This window comes from Pipistrellus hanaki (genome assembly GCF_964339955.1).
Source record: "Pipistrellus hanaki genome assembly, chromosome: X".
NCBI classification, from domain to species: domain Eukaryota; kingdom Metazoa; phylum Chordata; class Mammalia; order Chiroptera; family Vespertilionidae; genus Pipistrellus; species Pipistrellus hanaki.
The window spans coordinates 84,635,554-84,653,018 of record NC_140524.1 but is presented as its reverse complement, the minus strand read 5'-3'; the positions used below and the strand labels follow the sequence as shown (position 1 = coordinate 84,653,018).

The 17,465-nt window shown below is 31.9% G+C and overlaps 1 protein-coding gene across 3 annotated transcripts in view; it reads right to left on the bottom strand.

Annotated features, from left to right (window-relative positions):
* Positions 1 to 17,465, bottom strand: part of DMD (dystrophin) — a 2,141,216-nt gene that overhangs the window by 1,262,366 nt on the left and 861,385 nt on the right. For all 3 annotated transcript variants that reach the window (XM_084869361.1, XM_084869360.1, XM_084869362.1), the window contains 4 exons: positions 9,600 to 9,722; positions 7,011 to 7,148; positions 3,717 to 3,869; positions 2,685 to 2,867 (listed from right to left, as the gene is read on the bottom strand). In XM_084869361.1, coding sequence (XP_084725487.1) covers positions 2,685 to 2,867; positions 3,717 to 3,869; positions 7,011 to 7,148; positions 9,600 to 9,722 — 597 coding nt within the window. The remainder of the gene's footprint in view (positions 1 to 2,684; positions 2,868 to 3,716; positions 3,870 to 7,010; positions 7,149 to 9,599; positions 9,723 to 17,465) is intronic.

Sequence of the window (17,465 nt, the reverse complement as noted above, 5' to 3'; positions counted from 1 at the left end):
ATTTTGGGGGAAAAAACACACAAAACAACAGAGAAGTGGAATGAAGAGTGAGGTAAGGAATTTTGAAACTCTGACCACCTGTGCTACATCAGGGCCACTGTAGGATTATTGCAAATATAACTTTTGGTTAAGCTATTTGCTTGTGGATATTACAAATGGCCTCATCATAGAATAATTGGGAAAGATGCCTTTAACCAGTGGACACGTCACATCAGTTTCTTAATATATGTTACTATTGGTGAAATATAATGGAGCCGAAACCGGTTTGGCTCAATGGATAGAGCGTCGGCTTGGGGACTGAAAGGTCCCAGGTTCGATTCCGGTCAAGGGCATGTACCTTGGTTGCGGGCATATCCCCAGTAGGGGGTGTGCAAGAGGCAGCTGATCGATGACTCTCTCTCATCGATGTTTCTAACTCTCTATCTCTCTCCCTTCCTCTCTGTACAAAATCAATAAAATATATATTTAAAAAAAAAGAAATATAATGGAATATAAAGATACATCTTGGATATATCAACCACCTATCATATTTTAGGACTAATTAAAATATAAAGTCAAATATAATTGTAACATAAAATTGGTTATTCTTCATACATATTGTTATTGCTTGTATTATCATGGAAAATCAAGATTTACCTAAAAATATTTTCCCGAATTCAGAACCTTCTGAATTTTGAATCTTTCAGATATAAAATCAAGAAGAAGTGGTTTGTGTGAAAATATATCTTATTATTTTACTATAAGTTATTTTTGAGTTTGTATAGCGATTTAGATAGCCTTACTTTATTTCACCAAACATTTTATTGTTATGTTTTATAAATATTGTTGGGAGCCTATTATGTGTAATTAATTACATAATGATATTTTAAGTGTGTTTGATGGAGATTTTTTTTATACTGTGTATATTTAATTATAAAGTGTTAATGACATACCTTTACCAGGTTGTAAAAAATGTAATCCTGCATATAGTGTGTTTTAATATTTGAGGATAATTAGAATGGAGAAATTAGTAGTCAGATAATTAAAAGCAAAGGACTTCTCCTTGAATGATCTATTAAATCAAAGCAAACATTTTGTACTTGAATTTTCTTTATAGTTGTCTAATCTTTCAATTCTTTTTGCTTTCACAAACACAGGCTTTCTACTGTAAGCTTAACTTATTCGGTCCTAACATCTGATCTGAAAAGTGCAATCAGGTGGAATTAGAGGTCAAATGTAATGTAGTTTAGCCTGACTGATGTGGCTCAGTGCTTGAGTGTTGGCCTATGAACCAGGAGGTCAGGGTTCAATTCCCAGGCAGGGCACATGCCTGGGTTGTGGGCGCGATCCCCAGGGAGGGCGTACAGAAGGCAGACAATCAGTGATGCTCTCTCATCATTGATGTTTCTGTCTCCTTTTGCCTTCCTCTCTGAAATTAATTATATATATATAATGTATCAATAGTTTAAATGCATTGTATTACGTCCAATGTCTCAAAATATTCAGCTGCTACTAAATCTTAGAGTATTGGATTTCAGAGAAAGCAGTGTATTCATGGATTTTTCTAACACGTAAAAGAAGTCACAATAATACAAAGTATATATTCCTTTGATTACTAAGAAGTAGTAACAGAATTATATGCTCGTAATAGTTATATTAATTGCCCTGACATATTTTCAAATATACACCATATTAAATGGAATCAATAATATCACATAAGAAGCCCCTCCCCCCAAAAGTCTTACCTATGGATTAAAATAAATGGAATTACCATTATATAGGTAAAAAATGGTTGACTATCTGTTGATTTCATATTATTCAATCTACTACAATTATAAAGCCTCATTTTCCAGGCTCTGATATCCTGGTTTTGGGAGGAGTACTCTCTTAGCCTAATTACAGAGTGGTAACCATTCCTCTTCACTTTACAACTTCTCAGAACAGAATGAAAACATGTATGTGTTTAAAAAAATCCCTAAGGTTTATATGCCTACTACAAATGAAGTGCTAAGAAGACCCAGTTTCCACTTAGCAATCACCTTTTAAAAGACAGAATCACAAATATTCTAGCCACTTTTTTGAAAGAGTAGCAGTTATTCCTTTTTCTTTGATTTGAGATATTTTAGTAGTCACAATATTTAACAGTTTTTCCATCTGCTATCAATTTTCAACCATCTTAACTAGGCATCAATTTCTTCTAATAAACTGTTGAACACATTAAGTAGATGAGGACTAAGCTATTATTTTTTAAGTCAATGATAGAAGGGCTTATGCAAGGTGATATAAGATGATTCACAAAATATTTATTATTTTTCATGTATACATTAAGAAAGCAAAAGTAGCATGAGATGATCTCAGGAAAGCAATTTTTGATTAGACACTGAAATAAAGTAAATGTATGATAAATTGACAAATTACACTGCCTATGTTATGAAAAATGATGCAGAAAAAATATGTATTTTTTCAATTTTAGTAAGGGGCTGCTTCCTATGTTAATTTATCATATTTTTAATCTGAAAAATTAGCCACTAGTGTTACAGAAGCCAAAGTGAGTGAAAACTATTCACTTTCAGAATGCATATTAGAAGTTTGAAATTGCACCCAGATTTTGTTGTTTTTTTATTTTTTTCCAGTTTTGTTAGTAGGCCACTGTTATTAGAGTAGCAGCTGCAAACACATACGTGGGTTTGCCAGTAACAACTCACAATTTGTGCAAAGTTGAGTCTTCGAAACTGAGCAAATTTGCTCTCAATTTCTCTCCAGCGATTGCTGAGCTGGATCTGAGTTGGCTCCACTGCCATTGCGGCCCCATCCTTAGACAAGCCCTCAGCTTGCCTACGCACTGCATTCAGCTCCTCTTTCTTCTTCTGCAATTCACGATCAATTTCCTATTGAGCAAAACCAATACAGGGCCCAGGGCAGTTAGCTAACCATATCAACCAACCTATAAGCAGCACATACTTCCCTCAGAAATTTCATAGGCTGTTGCAATTTTTCAGAATTTACAAATATGGAAGCCATTACTTCATCTTCACCCGAGAACCCAAATATTATTTCAGTTATCCTTTGAATGCTCAGTTCTAGCTAGATACCCTAATTAATAAAATATTTAAATTGATCTAATATTTTTCTTCTTCTCAATTCCTCTGCTGTTTTGGGGGTTAACCCAAATTGGAGTGATTTTTTTATTATTAGGGACCATCCATATAGAATATAATTTAGAGGGTGATCAAATAAATTTTTATTTCCTTTTTATAAAATTTTGAGGAATTCAACAGAGAATGAAGCAAACTAAAAAGTAAAGAAAGAACATAAAAAACATCTTCAGACAATATGCAAATACATCTACAGAGATTTGACAGTGATGTGTGAAGATGCTCTGATGAAATGAATGTGCTAACATGAGAAAGAAGCCGTCCATATACCAATAAGATATTTGTTCATCTGGAACAAAGATACACAAAGTCAATTACAATTTTACCAGAAAACACATGACATTTCTTAATTAAATTGAACATTGTCTAAAAATAAAAGTTTATTCACTCAACATTAAGTCAGTTGAAAACACTTAATACAATACATATACTAAAAAAATACAATACAAGGAAATACATAAAGTCAGAGTGAACACTAATAAATAACCATATCAACATTTGAAATATGATCCACACAGTTCAAGTTAAATAAATAAAATGGTAGCAATAAAATCTAGGATTGACATTCTAAAACAACATTACCTTTATTTTCCTTTCATCTCTTGGTTCAGGTAGACTGGCTAATTTTTTTTCAATATCATCCAAGCATTTCAGGAGATCATCAGCCTGCCTCTTGTACTGATACCACTGATGAGAAATTTCTAGAGCCTTTTTTCTTCTTTGAGACCTCAAATCCTGTTCATGGTGCAGATATTATTAAAATATCAATATATATGTATAGTACACATCTGGCTGTAGTTATTCAAAAATAATTTGAGTCCCTCACCTCCTTGTATAACTTTGATTAAATTTCCATTAAAATGCTGAACATACGAATAGATGATCAAATTATGTACTTATGTGGCAAAACCATGAAGCTAAGAAATCTGAATGACCAACTTAAAGTATTTCCTCTTGGCATGTTTAAACTTATTAGAAATTCTGTTACGTGAACTAAATGATCATGTAATCTATTTGAAATAGTTTAATATGAATACAATTGATCAAACTAGACAATTGTACAAACCTAAGTTTGTAATTGACTTTTAAAATAGGTTAACATTTTCTAAAATGTATAGCTTGCACCCTGGGTTCATACACAAGCATTTTAAATCTATGTGGTAAAGTAACTTAATTCTTGGTTTTAGAAATCCCTGTGAAAATGGTTTATGAAAAAACACTGAACAGCTGAAAGACCAGTCACTATAATGCAATGACCACATTGTGTGGGCAGATGCACAATGCAGGAGCTTTCCCCTGGTGATCAGTGGGGTCCCGCAGGGGGAGTGCCACTCAGCCAGATGCTGGGCTCACTGATGGCGAGCACAGTGGTGGTGGCTGGAGCCTCTTCCACCTCCGTGGCAACACTGAGGATGTCCGCCTGTTTGGGCCTAAGCCATCAGTGGGACCACTCTCAAGGGCTCCAAGATTGTGAGAGGACAGAGGTTGGGCTGAGGGACCTCCTACCCCCACGAGTGCATGAACCTCATGCACCAGGCCTCTAGTATACATAGAAGTGTGAAAATGGTATTCCCATGAGTGTACATTAAAATGACAGTTTCAATGTTATAAAAATGCTTTTTTTTAGATTTTAAAATTTATTCTTTTTATTTTTTAAGTATTTTTTATTAAATTATTATCTGTGTACATATTTTAACATTGCCCCCCCTTCCATACATACCCTCCCTCCCCAGAGTTTTGTGTCCATTGGTTGTACTTATATGCATGTATACAAAATGCTTTTTTTTTCCTTTCAAGGCTTGCATGGTCAACTTCTTTCTCTATCCAACCATGCTCCAAATGCAAAATAATGCATTATTTTAAAAAGCAAAGAAATAGTACATGGTTGCCAATCAACCTGATGAGATAAATAAGGGTGGCTGATTTAATAAGTCAATAATAGGGCAATTAATTATTTTTCTCTGTACAAGCACAACCAATATCTTCTCTGATCAATAAGATTTGTTGAAATACCATTTTATGGTGACATGAGGGAATGTATGAGCTCAGAATACAGCTTTAATTTTGTCAGAGCAGTAGCAATTAGGGCTTCATGTATAGATTTAATTGGAGAAAAAGAAAATAACGAGTCTCAAAGAACTGCTAAAATATTCATTATATTAGAAGGTTTTTAACTTATTTGAACTATTTTATAAGGATCAGAATTGGACACAATGGCAGGTTGACATATATACTGAACTGTGTGGTGTAGATTGGTTTGGCAAGTGGAGTAGAATTTCATTCACTGCTTCTAACACACATTTTCAATAATAATATACATTTTGCTCTCCATTTTGTTTAAAACTGGGGATGTAAAATTTGCTGCAGTTTACATTTTTAGTTGAATTTCTAAATCTCTTGTGGAGGTAATAAATGCCTGGGATGAGCCAGATGGAATGCTGCTTTTTTCAAAGGTATCAAGACACAGCCACGTGGAATGAGAGTTGAATAGTCCCTTAATCATCACGCAACTCAAATGTTTTCCAAAAGAAATGGCTTCTGCTCATACAATATGAAACTCCTTTGGTTTACTAAGCACAAGTGATGTGTACTGTGTAAAAATATTTAGAGATATTCTATAGATTTCATTAGAGCTATACCAGATAAACACTAAACACTGCTATTCTGTAAGACACATCTCATCCTATGACCAGTGTAGATACTCCTGTCTGTAAGCTTGGTCACAGTTGGAAGAGTGTGAGTTACAGATTTCTGTTTTTCTGAGCACACTGTGGCTTGCTCTTGTTTTCCCTCTAGAAACAGACCTTTTGTATTTACTATATTTCTCAGCAGTTACCTTCAGAACACCTGCTGGCCAATTAGACTTTCCTAGTGGATTACTTGAAAACACAATATTGTGTAATTACTTTCTCAGCAGTGTTTATTTGGTTGTCTGGCTATATGGGAAAAGATTTTATACTCTTATTGACATATAGAAAGCAGACCCCATCCACTTACTAGTAGGATCCACCTACACAGATACATAGCTTTAATAGAGTGATTGACAATGAGAAGTTGGACTATTAACAGCATTATAAAATCAGCCATGCATGCAAATAGTGAAGATTGCAAAGCACATAAAAAGGGATTATTCCACAAAACTCTTCACATGTCCAGTATCAATTCAAGAACCTCCCACATATTACTATAGAGAAACCAGTACTTTATTATGTCCTTTCTGAACAAATCCACATGAATCATGCGGGTACTTGAAGCAATACACTATCACTGGTTAGAAAGAGAGTACCAGTTTTTCTTCAAGAACATGAACATTATTTTGAGGATTCCTTCATAAATAAAATTAGACTCTTGCAAATGCTTAGTTAGTTGCAGAGTGACTCTTGAAGGGAAAATTAAATTTATTGAAAAATTCAAGTAGAATCCCAGGCCTTACTAAATAAGTTATGGGCTAACAAAAAATGGACATATTTTAAATAAAATCACTAACATACAAGAATCAAAAAGCCCAAAAATATATATTGGTTATTTTGGCAGGTAAGCAGGGTTTTCAAGATAAATGTAAACATAATTTCTAAGAATAAACCAGTAGAAAACAAAATGCAGAAATGCTACACATGGTGTATTTTCATATCTTTGGATTTCTATTAAGCAAAAATTGTCTAACCAAAAAAAAGCCTAAAAATTGTTAAGCAACACATCTTTAAAAATTAAAGACACCACTCACAAATGTTAGATAAAGCACACAGACTGAACAGGGAAATAATGTATTTCTGGTGAGTAAAATTCTTAAGCAGACTTTATTTATGCACAATATATTTTACCCTACATATGAAAAGAAACCACAGGCAAGGTATATTATAATTTTAGCTCTAATACCTTGAGAGCATTATGTTTTGTCTGTAACAGCTGCTGTTTTATCTTTATTTCCTCTCGCTTTCTCTCATCTGTGATTCTTTGTTGTAAGTGGTCTCCTCTTTGCAACAATTCTTTTACAGTACCCTCATTGTCTTCACTCTGATTAAAAACAACAAGTACAGTCTTCATTTTGGTTTTTAAAAAAGCTGTACATCATTAACAAAGATAATAAAACATGTTATTTAAACACAAAAAATCCAATTTGAAACTCTCAAGGAATGTTATGATAAGAGACTATGCTCACAGTTTTTCTTTTATATGTTATACTTTTACTTTTAAAAGAAGTTTCCTCTGGTCTAGTTCAAAAGGACACATTTGATAAGGGGTATATGTAGGCAGATGGGAGAATAAGGTACTTCATCATTTCAGACAAGTCCTGAATTGCTGTGAAAGCATTCTTTTGGCTTTGATTTTCAGTATATTTTTAGAAATTGAAAATGTTAGAAGTAAACTAAACTGGTCATTTATAATGCTAAGTAGTCCATATAAGAATATGGATGTGGATGTGTGAGTATGAGATGGCAACAAATCTTAAAATTTTCACAATCATTTTTAAGTGAAAACTTTTTGTTTTAAATGTACACTAATTTCTAATAATCTCTGATTTAAATAATCTAAATGTCCAAAATTCATGATAAATATTAGGACATTAGTAAAAAAAAATGGTGTGTTAAATTGCTGTCAAGTATTGCAAATCATTTCTTAAAAATGTCATATGTGCATATTATTTTTAACAAAATACAATCAAATAAGTATTTAAATACACATTCGAAAAATCACTTTAAATGTTTTTTATATGTATTTTGCTTATTTGGACTCCAAAAATATTTTTACTCTATGTACTTTGAATTTATTTGAATAAGTTCTGGTTTAATATACTAACATATGTAACCATGTAATATTTCATGTCCAGTTTCTTATATTTCTTTCAACTCAATGTATGAAAACTTTCTATCAAGGAGGTTTATCCTGCAAGGTAATCTGATGAGCTAAGAATAACAAATATAAGAAAATTCTTAAAAATGCACGTATGTGTGTGTATAACTCTTCATGGAGTCAGATATCACATTTTCAAATCTATTGTACATATTTAAACTTCTACACACAACTGAGGAACTATTTTTCTTTTGAATAAATGGGGTTTTTATGTGCAATTTGTCAGTTACTAGTATATTGAAATAATGTAACACAGACATATGCAGGGTTGGGCAAAAGTATGCTTACAGTTGTGAGTACACAAAACAAAACTTATCCTTGTATTATTCATTATTATACTATTTATCATACAAACAACTATAAACATACCCTTGCCTGCCCCTGTGTATACTTATAGCATGTAAAAAGACCTTCCTTATTTTAACATGTCTTTAAAAGTCTGCAACATTTCCTAGGGCTGAAGATAAAAAATAAACAAGAAAATTTCTTTCCCTAAACCCGGTGAGAGCTATTGGCCAAAGGCGGTGATCAGCCCGAGGTAGGTAAGCAGCAAACTGTTTCAACTTGGTGCCCTTGGGTTTCTTCTTTGACATGAAGTAGAGACAGTTGTAACTCAGCATCTTGGAAAGCCTCTTCTTGTCTTTCTTTCCAGGAGCTGAGTTGGCAAGGCCCCCAAAGCCCTTACACAGGGAACACTGATTCAGGCAGCTCCCAGAAGCCAGAATTGATACCAGTGGGAACTGAGATTTGTGGAAATAATTATCTTATTGCTTTGCATGCCTATTATTTAAATATATATATATATATATTCTGCCTTTGGATGTCATTTTCAAGCATTGTCTGAGAAGCCTCTAGGATCAATACATGTCAGAAATCTCTAGAATAATATATGTAAAGTTTAAGGATGCCATATAGGTGATGGCTGTGAAAGAAGGAAAATGTGAAAGGGTGGAGGAGGAAAAAAAAGTCAGTGAAAAGGGATGTGACACAAAAATATTCAAGCCAGAAATAAATATAAAAGTCACTTTGAAATTATCAGGGTTGAATAAAGAAGTTACCAGTTTGGGAATAGCCCACATGGTTACATTTTTTTACCCCCATGAAATAAGCAGCATAAATTTTATGTATTTTATATACACATTATAATATTTGTTCAACTTTTTGGTAAAACCAATCGTGGTAAACTTTAACAAACGATGTTTATACTGTATGTGATTGCCCTTTCTTTTAAATAAATGTTGTATTACCAAAAACATGACTGACACAAAAGCTCAGCCATCAGTGATAGTTAAGTTCCAGTTTATTTTCTGATCTTTCTTTTATCCTCATTACATTTTATCCTCTTGAGTTTGAAAAGAGTACAGGTCAAATCAAACTTGCTGAGCTATTTATCAGAATCTGTTAGTGCTCCTATATGGCCATACTATAGTACTTTGTCATTCATAATAATAGCTCAACAATAATATTTTTCATTTGTTATAAATCATTGGAATCAGAAAATGTGCAAGGTATGGCCTGATAATTTAGTTGGTAGCCTGAGTTATGTAATTTCTTTCCAAATATTTATTTATTTTCACTCCTAGTTCATTCACACTTTCATCAGAACCAATTTACCATATCTTTATTGAAGTCTTCCTCTTTCAGATTCACCCCCTGCTGAATTTCAGCCTCCAGTGGTTCAAGCAATTTTTGTATATCTGAGTTAAACTGCTCCAATTCCTTCAAAGGAATGGAGGCCTAAAAAAAAAAGATAGTGCTAATTTAAATTAAAATTACTTGTTATAAGAAATATAAACCAAAAATATATTTGTTCAACCTCCTGTTGCTAAAATAATGACATGCATTATGTTTCCATATTATACTTTATGCAAGTTTTAAAATACACTAGTAAAGTACCTGAGGATGCAAATAAAGACAAACATTTAACATTATCAGAGCTGAATACACATGCAAGACAATTCAATTCATCATTCTGTTTTTTCAACAAAAGTCAATTTCCATATATTTGATGGGGCTAATTGTTAATATTTTCAAGTTGAATTTGATCCTGTTTTAAATATTCTGATATAAATACCATTTGGGCAAATATGTCTCATCAGAAATTGCCTCATTCATCAAATACCAGTAACCTTAGTTAAAAATGCAGAATTGTCTCCTTATCCTCAAAAAAAGTGCATGACTATCTGCTCAGATATTTCAAATGACATCTTTAGCATGGAGGAATTGACAGGCATGTTCTCATAAGATAAACAATGCCATTAGCTTGCCCTAGAAATGCTTTCTTTGGTAGCACAACAAATTCAAATGAATGAAATCAGAATGTTTCACATTAAAAGATCTGAATTACATATTTTCCAACCTTATAAACATCACAGTTTCTTTAATTTCAAAATTCATAAGGAGCTTAATCTCAAACAACTTTAAAATACACTGTTTTTTAAAAAGAACACATTTGAAGTAGACTTAGGAATGATAATATATTGAAAATCAAACATATTCAAAGCAGTGGGAAATATTTAATTATAAAAGTTCAGTTAAAATATTCTATTGATCTTTACTCTGTGCTCAATTTCTTTGCATTAAAACACTGGAAATATTTTAAACTTGATAGCTTTCGAAAACTTAAAAATGTCATATAGAAATATTATTTTCTAATAGAACTAAACATTTTACATTTGTAAATCCAATTCAGTGCCCTATGCCAGGATGACTGTATTTGTCAAGTTTGATCCCCACCTCCTCTTCCCCATCACACTCCCAGTCAGTTTTCCTTTATTATAATAGATAGAAGGCATCTCCTACAGGACAATAACTGTTCAAGGATAAGACAAATATCTAAAGGTATTTAGTTACTAATAAAAAAGTGAATAATCAAATGCTATTTACCAGAGCATGATCATCACATGCAATATGAATAAATACTTTTCTTCTAGGCACTTCTACACATGCCAGAAAAGATTTATGGGCTCTTTTTTCACCTGAGTGATTTTCAGTACTAGTTTTTTAAATCCTAAAATCGTTTGTAATTTGAAATATCATATTAGGTTCCTAAACCAGTACAGAATAGCATTTTAAATATTCTTAAAGAATGTCTCAATGTGTGTATAATAGATGCACTTCAAAATTTAAAAACCATATCTTATTCAAAGTGTTATGAAAGTAAAAGTTTAATAACTTTTAGAATAAAAGCTATACAAAATTAATGTGGCAGTATTTTATATAATTGAATTGTTATTCACATTTGTTAATAATAAGAGCAACCACACTGCTATGCACATTTATGTGACTGTGTGATAATAATTAATGTTTAAAATAACTTTTATTGAATACCCAAATGTCAAAATAACATGGATCCACTTGCTTGTTTTTTTGTTTTGTTTTTTTACTCCTATATTTGCTTCCTCTCAGCTTATCCTCTCTCCATATACTCAAATATAATGGTTTAAAAGCCTCAGAACTCTCTTATATGTGGAATCTAATGAACAATATAAAGTGAAAAACAAAATAGAGCCAGAGACATGGAAGCATGCAGCAAACTGAGAATTCTTAGAGGGAAGAGGGGAGCAAGAAAAGATTAACCAATTTGAATGTATATATGCATAGCCTATGGACATAGACAATAGTGGGTGAAAGCCAGGGGTGGGGTGGGAGTTTGGAAGAGTGTGTGGGGGTGAGGGGACATCTGCAAAACTTTCAACAATAAACATTTAAAAAATAAATAAATAAGGCTCCGAACTTGGACCTCTGTATCTCTTTCTCAATTCTCTTTTCCTAATAAATTGTATGCTCTCCAAAAATTTAACCATAGCTTTCATAATAGCTCCCAAATATTCATATTTAGCTGTGACCTCACTTTTGAATTACTATCTAAATGCCTCAGCAGCCAGCTGACTTCTCACTTGAAATTCAACATATCTAGAAATGAACTCATTATCATTCCACCAAACTGCTTGCAACACCGACTTCCTACATTCTGATAATAGATGATCATTTTTCTCAGTCACTCAGGCCTAAAACATGTGTGATGTCATTTTTCAACTCTTCACCCTCATGTCCAATAAATATCAAATAATTGTCAATTCATTCACCATTTCCATTCCTAGAGATACTATGTCTCTTCTCCTTTCTCAGGAACTAAGGCAACAACATCCTCACAGGGGTATAATCTCCTTCTAACTTCACCAGTTCTATCCTGTGCACTGGGATCAGGTCAATATACTCCCCAAACAGGACTTTCATTTTGTTATCTCTCTGTTCAAGTAGTACAAATAGAATAAAGTCCAAAATCCAGCTTCACCTAATTTTGCCCCAAGGACCTTTCTAGTCCTTTATGCAGTTCTATTGGTGAGCTCCTGTTTCCTCTTTCTTAAGGTGCTCAGAATGTTTCTAATGTTCTGGTGAAGAGCCTAAACTTCTAAATGAGAAGGCCTATTGAATCTGAGTTCCACAATTTAATAGCTGAGGGAACCAGAGCATGTTATTTATCCTCTCTGAGCCTTAGTTTCCATATCTATAACATAAGAATAAGAAGAATATATACTTCATAGGGTTTTTTATGAGTATCAAATATGTTAGAATGTTGTCTGGTATATCACAAATGCTAAATGCTCAATAAATACAGGTTATTATTTTCTATGCATCCATCTGACATAATAAATGCTCAATAAACATTGGCTCTTATTGTTTCCTCTCCAAATCAGACTCATCCATTGGCTCAGTTCAAGACCTCCCTTTTTGAAAACATACTGCTTATAATGGATAAAATAAATGCTTGTTGACATGGAGTTTTTATTTTACCAAGGTATTTGACAAGCTCATGCAATTCTAATAGTCAACATGGAGAAATTAACACTTCAGTTTGGTAAAGTTGTGTTATTCTGAACAGCAAAAATTGTTGGTTAATTAATCTGCATCAGTGTGGAGGGTGGTCTCAAAGAGGATTTCATAGGGCTTTGTACCACACACACACACACTCACACCACCACCACCAACAACAACAACAAAAACAACAACCCACAAAGAAGAATGAGTTCCACCAACACCCCATGAAAATGAGGTTGTCTGTCTTGTTCAACCCAGATCATTCCTAGTAAATACTGTACACTCATAAATGAATATTTTAAGTAGAGTTGGTATGCAACATCAAATAATTATATCAGTTTCAGGTATACAATACAGTGGTTTCCAAAAAAGCTAAGTGAATAAAAATAAACGTTTCAAGGATCTTTTGAATGATCTAGAGTTTGAAATAACATAAATTTCCTTGTATAAAATTGAAAAGACCTGAATACCAGCTGGTACAAAAATAATATATGCAGATATAAACAGATTTACAGAAACACTACTACAAAATGAGTAAGTATTCAAGCAAGATCGCGTACACTTAGATTTCATTAGGAGTACACTTAGAATCTAGATTTCCTGATCAAAGCTTATTCTGCATTTGTTTAAAAGGTCACTATGCATATTAGGGATTTGAATTAATCTCTGTGGTTCCAAAGTGAACAACCAGAATCAATGAACAGAAATTAATTGGAGGCTGAAATTTTGTTTACTATAGGAACAATTGATTAATGTTGCAATTTTTTTCTTTTTAAAAGCACTATTTTTAAAGTAGTGAGTTTTGCACTGCTGAAAGTATACAATTAGTGGCAGAATGATGATGTATCAGGCTACATTTTAGAAATTATATTCTTTTCACAAAAATACTTCCCTGAAATTTTATCAACTTACAGGAAATTATTTCCTCTGAATTCAAATGATTTTGTTTATCTATAGCAGTGCAGCTAAACAGAAATATAATGTGAGCCATAAATGTAATTTTTAATGTTCTATTTTCCAGAGTAAAGATTAAAAATATGGAATTAATTATAACATATGTTATTTAACCCATATATCCAAAATAGTATCATATGAACCTAAAACCAATATAAATTAATCAAATATTTTACATTTACTTTTTTCATCTTAAGATTTCAAAACCCACTATGTTTTATACTTACAGCATATTTTGAGTAGCCACATTTCAAATACTCAATAGCCATATGTGGTTCATGGCTACCTTATTAACAGTACAGATTGACAGTAACTATTATAAACATGACTTTGAAAATTACCAAGAGCTCATTATTAATTGGAAATATGTGACAGGAGTGATGTCATACTGATAATAGTCAAACAGTGGATTCAGATAATTTGTAAAATATCCACGTCATTCACACACACTCAGATTTGTTTTTTGAGAGGAATTTTCAGGAAGCCATCTAGAAATAGAATATCTAATGGAGATGGTTTTGACATGCTTTATCATGAATCTATTGCTCATTTATTTGTAATCTTAGGTTTGTGTTGCAGTATCTTACATATTTGAATACAATGTCATTTGACTTTGAATGGTTTATACTTTGCCTCACCCGCAGATTTTTTAATCCTCCATTGGGGGAATATATCTTACATTACTCTGTATTTTCCTTAACAAATATAACTGTTTTATTTTGTATAGAAAAGGAGCATATTATATAAATTGAGTTGTAGAACATCTGATATATTAACTAACTTAACCAGTGACCAACTTTATAGCCAAAATATCCATAATTACTCAACCCAATTAATTTGGCTATGCTACAGGGCCTATCAGACCACCCATTTGACATCTATGTGATTAATGCTCTTTGTTCAGATACAAGAGGTTGGGAAAATTTATGCCTTCCTTAAGACTCACTGGTTCACCACAAGGTCATGACAATTCTAACATGTAAAGTACTTTCTTGACCAATAAAATTGTGTATGTCATTACTTGGTCTTCATTGTCTTTGTAATTTGCAATTCTTATGACACTTTATGAAAGGTATATAATCAAGAATCCACAACGTAATAGCTCACTCTTGAGTAATCCAAGTTTAAAGCATATAAAGAATATAATGCCTGCCTTTTCAATTCAGAATTATAATAAATTATTTAAATAATTTTAAATCAATGGTGGATAAATCACCTTAATTATTGTATGAATTACTTCTATTGACTTTAAAGACCATAGAATGGGAATAACAATTAAAACACACAGTATTAGTGCACACCAGATATGTTTCAGGTTTTAGAATATATAGAAAATAGTATAGCAAAAGTTATGTCAAATGAGGAGGTATGAACCAAGTATAGGTTTTGAAGCTTAATTTTTTCAACTTACCTTTTTATCTTAAAAGCTTTAGCATGACTGTGTAGTCATACAAAGTATACAAATAAAGTAAAACATAGGGAAATTTAATAATCAAAGGGAGAGATAAACGGACACAAAAGAAAGAAGAGACATAGAAACTGAGAAAGACAACACTTTGTTTTCCTTGATTTTTTTAATGTTTCAGATTGCTGAACAGCTAGTTGTGCTTTGCTGTATGCTTTAGGATTAATGAAGTTTAAGGCTTTGTTAAAGTTTTAGCATTAAATGTGATGTATAACAAGTTTACAAACAATAACAGGCTGATAAAAGCAAATTTAATTACAAATTGATTCATTGTAAACTGGAAGCATTCAAATGCACTCAGGTACACTTTATACTTTTTAAAAATGTAAGATTCTTTTGATTAAATAGTACTTCCAACGTGCATATATACACTAACATAATAATGACTGTGTTTACACAGACAGTAGAGTAAACATTTGGTAATATGGAATATGTAATCGCAGTCATCATGATAAATGGCCACTACATTCAAATTACACTAAAATCTAAATTGAAAATAAATAATCCAAGTACTACAGGTTGGTTTAAAATAACTTCAAATCAGTTTTATCTTTCCATTCTGGAGCTTTGAAATTTATTTATCATTACAATGTTGTAATAGAGTAAAATAAAATAGGAATAATTCATGGAAACTAGAATGAATAATCTGTCAAGGACCAGTACATCTTATAATACAGAAAGGACATACTACTGATAAGATATGAAGAGCTATTAAAATCAAAATATCTGAAGAGGAAAGAAAACTTAACAAAGAGAAATAAGCATATTGTAAACATCTATCTATAACAAAGGTGATCAGATAAAGTAGTTTATAGATTTATTTGTTCATTTTAAACTCATGAGAGTAAACTTCAAGAAATATAAGAGATAATACTTAAAAATAAATTTAACTGGTAATGGTGACATTTCACTGATTACATTCTTTTGATATTAAGCAAGGCATTAGTTTATCTCTGATGCTTTGAGGATAAAAATGAAAAAAAAAAACCCTTCCCAAATTTATGAGGCTAATTAAAGGACATTATCAAGTATAGCCCTATTGGTTTTTCATTGATGAGATTAATGTCATGCTCACACTTTTAAGAATTGTATACACAATAGTCTGATTGGTTAAAATATACTGTTGGTTCAGGTATCAGTCTACTCTATCTACTTTATGTTATTACTTGAATATCTTTCTACCTCAAGATTACATGACTCTAGTATAGTAATTAAAATTGAAATGGAAAGGATGTAATTATAAAATATATGGGGAGAAAGATGAATTAAAAGCAAAAATAACATTCTGGACAATTTTATTTTGTCTTCTTTTTTTATTTCCTTTCTTTTTCCTCCCTATATCTGCTCCTTTCTCATTTCTGTTCTTAGATAAATTATTTTTGTTATTTTTTAACACAGAAAAGTGCATCACTGTGTTTTAAGTGAAATTGAACCTGTATATACTAACACATTCTATACCAACAAATATCTGATGACATAAATAGAGGTAATTAAGTATATTATGAGAGAGCATGTTTGCATAGACAAATCAATGGATTGTGATCTACGGTTTTATTATCATGCTATCTAAACTGAGAACTTGAGCAACTCACTGGCTCTTACAGCCTGCTATAAATATTTTAAAGTCCCTAGTTCAAGGCATGATTATTTTTGTTGGATAACTGAAGAAATAATTTTCTTTCTTAAAGGATCACAATCAGGAATTAACAAATAGATCTAATCATTTAAAATATGCTAATATGTAAGACCCAGTAGGTTCTATCACATGACACTGCTCACCAAACTCAATTAAGATCTACTTTGAAAACATTTTAGATGATTACAAAAGGAAATTATTACCAAAGTTTCAAAATAATGAACATTGCTATAGTGATAGAAAATTCAAAATTCAAATGTGAAAAAGTATTGTTAATGTAAAATATTATTAATAATAATTCTGTTGATAGGTTCATTTCATATTTATTTCAATAAAATAAAACTAGCAGATACAGTATTACATAGCTTGGGTATTAATCTGTTACTATTATTTCAGGGTTTTAGCTGTAATTAATACTCTATAGATTATGCAATATCTATAGATCTTTGCCTGAGTTTTCATCTATGCTTTCTGTTGTAAGTTCTTTGTAGAAAATTTTGCTAAAAATGTTACAAGAATAACTGTACCAATTGACAGATCCTGTTCTCTTCTATCAGAGAAGGTATTTAATTATAAATTGACTACAAAAGGGGAAAAGGTCAAC